The sequence below is a fragment of the Pongo pygmaeus genome, chromosome 23 (genome assembly GCF_028885625.2).
Source record: "Pongo pygmaeus isolate AG05252 chromosome 23, NHGRI_mPonPyg2-v2.0_pri, whole genome shotgun sequence".
Taxonomy (NCBI): Eukaryota; Metazoa; Chordata; class Mammalia; order Primates; family Hominidae; genus Pongo; species Pongo pygmaeus.
In genome coordinates, this window is record NC_085931.1 from 29,275,746 (window position 1) to 29,287,190 (window position 11,445).

The following is an 11,445-nucleotide window of genomic DNA, read 5'->3' on the forward strand; positions in this document are numbered from 1 at the left end:
TCCCTCACAAGACCATCCTCAACCCAATTCCATTCCAAACACTAAGAATCTGCATTCAGGAAGGAGGAGGGGATGGAGTTTGTTCGGGTGCAGGATCCGCGTGAACCACAAGTGCACCTGATAATCACTCAAAACTATCTATCCACTCCTCCCTTCCAACTTCTGTTTTGTATCCCATACTCGTCTATGGTTTTCCTCCCCGGTGCAGGTGTGCCCACGCACGTGGCGTGAGGAACTCACCTGCGTCTCCATGGAAGGCGCCCTCGCCATCGTTGGGCCAGATCTGCCCGGTCTTGCGGACGCCCACGATGGTGGCCTCGGACACGACAACCGGGCAGTGCCGGTGCCGCTTATGGCACTGCGGCGTGGGGGGACTGCTGCTGTCGAAGGACTGTTGCGAGTTCTGCGAGGGAGAGCGGCTCTTGTCCCGGAACATGCGGTAGGTGGTGGGGCTTGGGGACACGCGGCTGGACTGGCCGGAGGAGAAGTCCTCCTCGCTGGAGGTGAGGTTCTCATTGGAGCTGCAGTCCGGGGTATAGCCGCCTCCGCAATCCTCAAAACTCCGGGGGGAGTAGGACCTGCGGGGCCAGGTAAGGCGCTTCTCCTGCTCAGAGGTGCTCTGGCTGCGCAGGAGCGGGCCCCTGCCCTCCCCTTCCATCATGCCCCCGACGTAGATGCTCTGGTAGGGCTGGTACTCCAGGGGCGGCCAAGGGGGCCTGCTACCGCCATTGGCGTTGATCAGGTTGTCCTTCAGGAAGCGGGGGTTCAACTCGGCGTCCTCGTAGTCGCCGTCGACGCCGCAGCTGCTCTCCGAGGAGCGTCCCCGGTAAGGGGGCCTGGATGCATCCCCCACGCTCAGGCCCGCGCTGTGCTGGGACTTTTTGCGCTCCATCTGCATGGCCTGGCTGCCCAGGGAGCTGATGCGGTCCGACACCTCTTTGTCGTTGACCTTCACCAGGCCGCGCTCGTGGTGAAACTCGACGTTCACGTAGAAGGGCTTCTCGGCGTCCGCCCCGGACTGGCCATGGCCCTTGCGGATCCGCTCGAAGTTGGACCTGAGCGCCGCCACGCTGGCGGGGGGCCCCCGGTCGTCCCGTTCCCCCGACGCGGCTGCCCCGGGCCTGCGGGCGGTCCCGGGCCTGGCCTTACCCGGAGAACCCTCGCCGTCGGGCCGGGCCTCGGGCTCCTCGGCGGGCGGCGGGTCGGCTCCGTCGGCGGGCGCGGGCTGTGGGTGCGACGCGGACGCTCGGTGCTCGGAGGCGCCGTCGGGGGCCTGCGCCGCGCGCCGGAAGCCCCAGCGCTGCCGGTCATAGCTCTTCTTTTCCTTGGCCAGCAACGTCTGCAGGTAGATCATGCGGAAGCGCTCCTGGTTCACCTCCTGCTCCAGGCGCCGAATGGAGGCCTTGCAGCGCTCCAGCTCCTGCTCGATGTCGCCCACTGAGCGCAGCTCCATGCGCGGCGGCTCTGAGTCCGGGAACTGCGCCTTCCACGCCTCCGCGAAGCCCACCGGGTCCACCATGGCGCGGCCGGCCTCACCTGCGCCGCCGGGCTGCGCGCGGGGCCAGTCTCAGCGGCGGCGCGGCGGCCTCGCCAGGCCCGGCCCCGGGCGCCGGGCGACCCCCATGGCCCCGCGCGACGGCGGCGGCGAACAATGCCCGCCCACTCCCTGGCGGCAGGTGAGGCGGCGCGGGGCGCTCGGCGCGCGGGGCGGGGCGCGCGGGGGGGGGGGGGGGGGGGGGGAAGGGCGCGGGCTGCGCGCGCTGCTATTGTGTGCGGGGCTCCTCCGCACGGCGAGGCGCGGGCGCTGCTCTCCGCTCCGCCAGGCCGCCGCCAGACCCTGGCCGCGGCCCGCGCGCTCCTCGCCTCTCGCTCCCCCACCACCCCACAGCCCCGCCGCCACCGCGGCTGCCGCCGCCTCCTCGGACGCTACGCTCCGCAGGCCCGCTCTAGCCGCACTCCCGCCCGGCCCGCACTCCGCGCCGCAGGAAGGGGAGGGCCGGGGGGCGGTGGCCGCGGCGCGGATGACGGAGCCGGGCGGGCCTCTTAAAGGGGCCGCGCCGTGGGCACAGGGCGGGGGGGGCCCCCCGGAGGCGGCTCCGCCTTGGAGCCGCCACCCTCCCCCTGTCCCTGTGCCTTTTGGGAAACTGAGGCCCTAACAACAGCGAATTGGACTGTGCAACTCGCATCCCAGGGGTCCCCCATAAAAAGGACACCGGACTCCCTGGTCCATAAAGACCTTTCCAACACAGAGGTCCGGGCCAGTTCTGCAGTCCTAGAACAGGAACACTTGGCTCCCCTCCGGCCAGGAGGACTTCTCCGGCCAGTCCAGCCGCGTGTCCCCAAGCCCCACCACCTACCTCATGTTCCGGGACAAGAGCTGCTCTCTCTGGCAGAACTCGCAGCAGTCCTCCGACAGAAGCAACCTCCCCGCTCTGCCCCTACTACGCCGCAATGCCATAAGCGTACCGGCAGTGCCCGGTTGTCGTGTCGGAGGCCACCATCGTGGGCGTCTGCAAGACCGGGCAGATCTGGCCCAACGATGGGGAGGGCACCTTCCATGGAGACGCAGGTAAGTTCCTCACACCTCACAGCCCGGCCTCTCACCAGCCTCAGGGCTGGGCACACTAGGGACCACCCAGCAGGGCCCAACTCACAGAGAGGCCAGGACCAGGCAGATCACCCAGCGAGGCAGGGAGGGCCAGGCTGAGTAACCAATGCCAGCATCCTTGTTTCAGCGGGCCTCTCACGTTGTGGATCTGCTGTGGGTGGCTGCCACACGGGTTTGTCACAGCAGGACCACATGATGGATGATAAATAGGGATTTCTCCCTCAGGTCACTCAATACCCACACCTGCCTTCCTGTGTGCTGAGCCATGTGTTTGTCCCCTGGCCGCTCTTGAGCTCTAGAGGTCAATGTAGTTTTTCCAGGACGACCTGACTCAGAACTTCCCTGATTAGCCTCCCTCTAAGGGGGCCACCAGCCTGCACTGAGGCCCACAGGGCTGGGTGGAAGACAGAACAGCCCAGAGCGGGGAGCGAAACAAAATCTTTGATGGTTCTCTAGGGACACAGAGATCTGAGACACAGTGAAGAGCACTCTGCAGGGAATCTGATGGGCACAAAATGAAAATACCCAAAGGAGCCCGCTGGGTTAGGGGAAAAGGAAACAGGATTTGGCAAATGAATTACTGGGCTTGAGTTCTGACCACCTCTCCCTCTCTGCCTCAGTTTCCTTGAAGTGAGAAGAACATCCACCTCCAAGTGCGTTTGTCCCTGCGTGGATGTTAGGGATTATCATGCCCTCCTCCCAATGCCAGTGTCATCTGGAGCAGATGCTTTGAAGTCCAATCTAAAGGACTGAGCCCAGGCTAGTAGCCAGGCCAGCCCTGCTTGGGTTCAGGTCTTCCTGCCGACTCCTGGCTGTGTGACCTCAGCAGTGTCTCTCTCAGCCTCTCCGAGCCTCAGTTTTGTCATCCGTTCTTCATGTGCCCAATCCTGCTTCCTTTTCCCCTAACCCGGCAGGCTGGTTTGGGTATTTTAATTTTGTGCTCATCAGACTCCCTGCTCTTTGCCCTGTCTCAGATCTCCGGGCTTCCCTAGAGAACCATCAAAGATTTTGTTTCACTCCCTGCTCTGAGCTGTCCTGTCTTCCACGCAGTCCTGTGGGCCACGGTACAAAATGTTGAGAGCATCCTGTGTAAAATGCCCAGATGGGGCAAAAGTAAAACACACCCTGATAAATGGTGTGTAGGGGTCGATTTCGTGATTGCCTGTTAATATTGGTGCCCCTGGAGAACATTCCTGCGCTGGAAAACCGATGGGCCCCAGTTTCTAGGCCGGGTGGGCGGTGCGCAGCTCACTGCTGCCCTCTGCAGGCCTTGCTAACCTCCTGCCATCCTGGTCCCTTGGACCCAGCGGACCTTGTCATCCCCTTCCCATCAGGCTGCAAATAGCCCATTTTGCATGTGAAGAAACTGAGATGCAAATGATGCCCTGGCCACTAAAGGGGCTGGAATCCCAGTAGTGCCATACTGAGCAGTGCTGTCATCCTCAGTGGCCTCTTTTTTTTTTTTTTTTTTTTTTGAGACAGAGTCTCACACTGTTGCCCGGGCTGGAGAGCAGTGGCGCGATCTCTGCTCACCGCAACCTCCGCCTCCCGGGTTCAAGCGATTCTGCTGCCTCAGCCTCCCAAGTAGCTGGAATTACAGGCGCCTGCCATCACGCCCAGCTAGTTTTTTGTATTTTTAGTAGAGATGGGTTTTCACTATGTTGGCCAGGCTGGTCTTGAACTCCTGACCTCGTGATCTGCCCGCCTTGGCCTCCTGTAGTGCTGGAATTACAGGTGTCAGCCATTGCACCCAGCCCTCAATGGCCTGTTCTTTAAAATGGGTATGATAAAGGCAGGCACAGTGGCCCATGCCTGTAATCCTGGTGTTTTGGGAAGCCGAGGCAGGAGGATCGCTTGAGCCCAGGAGTTCAAGACCAGCCTGGGCAACATAGTGAGACTCCATCTCTACAAAAAAATTTAAAAATTAGCCTGGCATGGTGGCTCCTGCCTGTAGTCCTACCTGCTCAGGAGGCTGGGGTGGGAGGATTGCACTGAGCTTGAGAATTTGAGGCTTCAGTGAGCTAGGATCACGCCACTGCACTCCAGCCTGGGTAACAGAGCAAGACCCTGTCTCTAAATAAACTCTGAAGCTGTTTAGTTTGAGTTTGCATGCTCTGTTCTCTTGGCATAGCAAATGGCTTTTTGTTAGACACAAGGACACGTCCAGATAGTGGCTTTCTCCCTTGTGGGATAGCCTCTTCTGGCCCCAAGGACACTGCTCTCTCCTCAGGACTTCCCTGAAAGCATCCCTATCCTGGGCCTCTGGGCCTTTCCTGCAGAGTTTTCTTATCATCCATCCCTCCCTAAGGAGGAATGCAGCAGGGCATGGGCATGGGCATGGGCATGGGGTTTAGACACACATAACACTCTGTAATCCCCCACTCAGTGTCTGTTCCAACTAGATCTAAACTCTGCAAGGTCACAGACTTGTTTGTCTTGTTCCCCTATGTCCCTCTATAGTGAGCTCAGAGTAAGTGCTCAGCCAGGTCTGGTGGAATGAGGAACCAGATGTGTGCGTGGCCTGGAGGGCAGATAGGTCACCGAGAGCGATGCCTGTGTATGGGGGAGGAAATGATAAGGCATTCACAGCCCGGCTATAGCAAAGGTGTGTGTGCCCTGTGGGAGAAGGCACAGTCCGGGCAAAGGCTTGCCGGGGGAGGTGATGCCTGAGCTGGTCCTAAGGACAAGGACCAGGTAGGCAAAGGACAAGGAGGCTTCAAAGTTCTGTTTGAGAAACAGTCAGGTTTGGAGATAAGGCTGGTGTGGGCAGTAGGAAGTGGGATCAGAGGTGAGGCAGGGCTTTGTAGGCCTGTACAAAGTTTGGGTTTTATTCTAAATGCTAGGAAAAGCTGCTCAAAGGTTCTAGACCTGCACTGTCTGATAGAACTTTCCGGTACCATGGGCATGTTCTGTAATCTGTGCTGCACAGTGTGGCAGCCATGAGCTGCCCCGTGTGATTACTGAGCATCTGAGCATCTGAAACGTGGCTGGGGCAGCTGAAGAACTGAATATTTGGTTTCCTGTTAATGAGTTTCAATGGCCACTGTGGCTGCTTTATTCAACCGCACAGGAAGCGGGGTGACTTGCTGGGGTCTGTTGCGTGGAAGGTTGGGCGTGGGGGGTGGGAGCAGGGGGAGTGGTTGGGGATTGTGGCAATTGTTCATGAGGAAGGCATTGGTGACCCAGAGTAGGGCAGAAGCAAGGTACCCCACAGAAGGGGTTAGATTTCAGGAGCATTCTGGAAGTAAAACTCATGGGACTTGTAGATGGAGTGGGTGTGGGGAATGAGGGATGTTGGGGTGATCAGACCCAACACCAAGCCTTGAGGGTGACAAAGTCCAGCAGAGTCAAAGGAATGAGAAAAGACAAGAGAGAAAGTGGGACCAGGGGGCCAACGCTAGTATGGAGGCTGCAAAGGCCTCGAGCCCTAGGAGCCTATGCTATTTATTGGTGATCAAACAAAGAAACAGGTGGTGAGGATGTGGGGGTTGAAAGGAAGCAGTGTATCAAGCAAATGAGCTACAGCTGTGACAGTTTAGCATTTTCTTTGAAACATATGGCTACTTGAGATAATGAGAGCGCTAGAAGCAAGGAGCCAGCAAGTCTAGCAGACATGCAAGCCCTGCCTCAGCTTCTCTCCCAACACCCAGCTTTTCTCCCAACAGAGGGAGGCCAGCTCATGGGGATGACTTTGGGATGGTGACTGCAACAGGCAAGCAGAGGTGCCTGCACTGGGCTTCAGGTCCCCATAGCCCATCCATGAGCAGGTGTCAGGCAGACAGGGTGACCCTGTGGCACCAAGGAGCAATGAAGACCTCAGAGAGAAAGTGGAGTGTTGCCAGTGAATCGCTGTTGTTTGTAGCCACAGGGCTGGAGACTCTCCCCCTGCCTGCATGAGGTTGGGTGGCGAAGGGACAGGGACTGGACTTGGGGGAAGTAGAGGCAGAGAGACTAAGAAGGGAGTGGCCAGGGAGATGATGGGGACCCCGGAGTCTGAGCAGAGAAGACTCAGTGAAGAAGGCAGAGCCTCATGCTGATAGCTGCTGTTCCCTCAGTGGGAAGGATGCTAGCTGAGTCTGGCATCATGAGGCCCGCAGGGCAGAGGTGGGCCCTGGAGCTTGGCTGCAGAAGCTGGAGGCTGGATGGGCCCTGAGCACTATCCCAGGAGCCTTCTGAGGGGTTCAGCAGGAGGAGGGGGCTTCACCAAGGGCTCCACAGCTGTCTGTGAGCAGTGGGTGACATTTATTTTCTTCATCATCATGCTTTTCTAAATTCTTCGTAATAAAAAGCCTATCTATGGCTCACGCCTGTAATCCCAGCACTTTGGGAGGCTAGGCGGGCGGATCACTTGAGGTCAGGAGTTTAAGATCAGACTGGCCAATATGGTGAAACCCTGTCTCTACCAAAAATATAAAAATTAGCTGAGCATGGTGACTCCAGAGGCTGAGGCAGGAGAATTGCTTGGATCTAGTAGGCAGAGGTTGCAGTGAGGGGAGATTACGCCACTGCACTCCAGCCTGGGTGATGGAGTGAGACTCTGTCTCAAGAAAAAACAAACAAGCCAACCCACCTATCTTTTGTAATTTAAAAAAAAATAGATTTTTTGCCAAGTGCCGTGGCTCACGCCTGTAATCCCAGCACTTTGGGAGGCCAAGGCGGGCAGATCATGAGGTCAGGAGATCGAGACCATCCTGGCTAACACGGTGAAACCCCGACTCTACTAAAAATACAAACAAAATTTAGCCGGGCGTGGTGGTATGCGCCTGTAGTCCCAGCTACTTACTTGGGAGGCTGAGGCAGGAGAATGGCGTGAACCCAGGAGGCGGAGCTTGCAGTGAGCCAAGATTGCGCCACTGCACTCCAGCCTGGGTGACAGAGCGAGACTCTGTCTTAAAAAAAAAAAAAAATTTTTTTTTTTTACAGTCTTTTTTTTTTTTTTGAGACGGAGTTTCGCTCTTGTTGCCCAGGCTGGAGTGCAATGGCGCGATCTCAGCTCACCACAACCTCCGCTTCCCGGTTCAAGCAATTCTCCTGCCTCAGCCTCCCGAGTAGCTGGGATTACAGGCATGCACCACCATTCCTGGCTAATTTTGTATTTTTAGTAGAAACGGGGTTTCTCCATGTTGTTCAGGCTGGTGGCGAACTCCCAACCTCAGGTGATCCACCTTTCTCGGCCTCCCAAAGTAGTGGTATTACAGGCGTGAGCTGCCGTACCCAGCTTTTTTTTTGTTTACAACTTTATTGAAGTATAATTGAAGTGTCATAAACTGCGCATAAGGAGTGCAGTATGATGAGTTTTGACATCTGTGTATACTTTGAAGCCATCGCCACAATTAGATAACAAGTATTTCCATCATTCCCAATCCATATTATGTTTTTAGATCTCAAAACTAAAATATAACAGAGAAGTGGGGTTTTTGGTGATGTTCCCCCTCAATTTTCCTTGTTCGTTCTCTGAGTGTGGTTACATGATTCTATTATTTATTTATTTATTTATTTATTTATTTATTTATATATTTTTTGAGATGAGGGTCTCGCTCTGTGACCCATGCTGGAGTGCATTATTGCAATCCTAGCTCACTGCAGCCTCAGACGCCTGGGCTCAAGTGATCCTCCTAACTCAGCTTCCCGAAGTGCTGGGATTACAGGCGTGAGCCACCGCGCCCAGCCTAGAAGTCATTTTAAAATCAAAACACATACACACCGTCACACACCCTCAGCAGCAGCCGAAGTGGTTCCTAGGCCCCAAGCAAAAGTTCCAGCAAACCCCTCCCAGAGGCCACCCTTTCCCTTTACTGGAAGAACAGGCTGGGACCCAACAGCCCCCTCTGCTGGAGACAATGCAGAACTTCTCATGCCTCAAAGCCTTGGGGATGGAAAGCATGCAGGTGTCAGTCAACAGATGAAAAAGAATAGAAGCCGGGCAGGGTGGCTCACACGGGTAATCCCAGCACTTTGGGAGGCCAAGGAGGGTGGATCATTTGAGGTCAGGAGTTCAAGACCAGCCTGACCAACACGGCGAAACCCTGTCTCTACTAAAAATATGAAAAAATTAGCCTGGTGTGGTGGCGCATGCCTGTAGTCCCAGCTACTCGGGAGGCTGAGGCAAGAGAATCGCTGGAACGGAACCCAGGAGACGGAAGTTGCAGTGAGCCAAGATCGCGCTGCTGCACTCCAGCCTAGGTGACAGAGCGAGACTCTGTCTCTAAATAAATAAATAAATAATAAAGGAGAAGAAGTTTGAGACCAGCCTGGGCACCATAGTGAGACCCCATCTCTAAAAATAAATAAATAAATAAATAAAAACCCAAAAATAAAAGAATTAGCTGAGCATTGTGGCATGTGTCTGTAGTCCCAGCTACTCTGGAGGCTGAGGTGGAAGGATTGCTTGAGCCAGGGAGGTTGAAGTTTTAGTGAGCTATGATCATACCCCTGCACTCCAGCCTGGGTGACAGAGTGAGACCCTGTCTCAAATTAAATAAATAAATGAAAAGAAGGCTGGGCGCAGCAGCTGACGCCTGTAATCTCAGAACTTTGGGAGGCCGAGGTGGGCGGATCATGAGGTCAGGAGATCGAGACCATCCTGGCTAACACAGTGAAACTCCATCTCTGCTAAAAATACAAAAAATTAGCTGGGCATGGTGGCAGGCACCTGTAGTCCCAGCTATTTGGGAGGCTGAGGCAGGAGAATGGCGTGAACCCGGAAGGCGGAGCTTGCAGTGAGCGGAGATCGTGTCACTGCACTCCAGCCTGGGTGACAGAGCGAGACTCCATCTCAAAAAAAAAAAAAAAAAAAAAAGAAAGAAAGAAACTGTGGTACATCCAGACAATGAAATATTAATCAGCACTAAAAAGAAAGGAGCTGACAAGCCATGGAAAAACATAGAGGAAACTTAAATGCCTATTACTGTATGAAAGACACTATTCTGAAAAGGCTACGTACTGTATGATTCCAAATATATGACATTCTTTTTTTTTTTTTTAGATGGAGTCTCGCTCTGTCGCCCAGGCTGGAGTGCAGTGCCACAATCTCGGCTCACTGCAAGCTCCGCCTCCCAGGTTCATGCCATTCTCCTGCCTCAGCCTCCTGAGTAGCTGGGACTACAGGCGCCTGCCACCACACCTGGCTAATTTTTTGTATTTTTAGTAGAGATGGGGTTTCACCGTGTTAGCCAGGATGGGTCTCAATCTCCTGACCTCGCGATCCACCCGCCTCAGCCTCCCAAAGTGCTGGGATTAAAGGCATGAGCCACTGTGCCTGGTTTTTTTTTTTTTTTTTTTTTTTTTTTTTGAGACGGAGTCTCGCTCTGTTGCCCAGGGTGGAGTGCAGTGGTGCGATCTCGGCTCACTGCAAGCTCCGCCTCCTGGGTTCACGCCACTCTCCTGCCTCAGCCTCCCAAGTAAGTAGCTGGGACTACAGGTGCACACCACCACGCCCGGCTAATTTTTTTTTTTTTTTTTTTTTTAGTAGAGATGGGGTTTCACCATGTTGCCCAAGCTTCTCTCAAACTTCTGAGCTCAGGCAATCCACCCGCCTCGGCCTCCCAAAGTGCTAGGATTACAGGTGTGAGCCACTGTGCCTGGCTGGGATTAGTGGCCTTATAAAAGGAACCCTGAAGAGCGCTCTCAAATTATTTTAGCTATGTGAGGATACAGTGAGAATTCTACAGTTTGTGACCTAGAAAAGGGCCCTTGCCAGAATCCAACCGTGTTGGCACCCTGATCTGGAACTTCCAGCCTCCGGGACTGTGAGAAATAAATTTCTGTTGTTTTAAAAACCACCTAGACTATGGCAGGCCCCCACTAAGGCAATGTACTTGTTTGAGTCTGCTTTTAGTTCTTTGGAGGATATACCTAGGGACAGTATATTTCATAGGGTATATTTCGTAGAAATGTCATGTGACAATTCTATGTTTTACTTTTTGGGGAACTGCACAGGTGGCTTTTTCTTTTTTTTTTTTTTAAAGGGTCTTGTTCAGTTGCTTAGGCAGGAGAGCAGTGGCACAATCTCAGCTCACTGCAGTCTCAAGCTTCTAGGCCCAAGCGATCCTTCCACCTCAGCCCCACAAGTAGCTGGGACTACAGGCACATACCACCATGCCCAGCTAATTTTTATAGTTTTTGTAGAGACAGTTTCGCCATGTTGCCCTGTTCTCGAACTCCTGAGCTCAAGTGATCCGCCCACCTCCACCTCCCAAAGTGCCGGAATTACAGGTGTGCACCACTGCACCCAGCCAAGGTGCCTTTTTCTAATTCACCCAAAGGCCCCCTGTGGGTGGGTGCAATGGCTCTGCTTATGAGGGTCACACAGTCTTCAGGAGTCCTATCCAACCAGCCCTCACCAGGGGCCCAGAACTGAGGTCCCTCAGCGTGATTTCTTTCCACCTCCCCAGCCATTACCCCAACAAGAGGCAGGGAAAAGGGCTCAGAGAGTGACCCCCCGCCAAATCACATAGCAATAACTGGGGGCCCAGACTTGAGCCCAACCTCCTGAGTCACAATCAGTACCATCAGGCAAGACATTGTAGATGGCTGGGCTTTCTGCCCTCAGATCTGCCTGAGCCTGAATTAAAAGCCTGCGTGAGCTTTTATTCTTTCTTGCTCCTTTTCCGCCCTGTCTCCACCCCTGTCCCCACTCACTTGGGAGACTGGAGGCCAGAGGAGGGCTCCCTTCAAGCGGGATGTGGCCATGTGACCACCATCCATCATCTGTCATCCATCATCTGTCATCTGTCAACCCTAGGGAGCTGGGGGCAAGATCAGAAAACTGGGCCATCAATACAGCTGTCCTTTATCCCTGCCCCCAGCCAGAGTGCGGAGCAAAGATCTGAGGGCCA

At 55.0% G+C, this 11,445-nt stretch overlaps 1 protein-coding gene across 1 annotated transcript in view; it reads right to left on the reverse strand.

Annotated features, from left to right (window-relative positions):
• BCR (BCR activator of RhoGEF and GTPase) overlaps positions 1-1,978 on the reverse strand; it is a 134,758-nt gene extending 132,780 nt beyond the window's left edge. The window contains exon 1 of the mRNA XM_054469018.2: positions 241-1,978. Within this exon, the coding sequence (XP_054324993.1) occupies positions 241-1,519 (1,279 nt within the window). The 5' untranslated portion in view covers positions 1,520-1,978. The remainder of the gene's footprint in view (positions 1-240) is intronic.
• Positions 1,979-11,445: the final 9,467 nt, after the last annotated feature.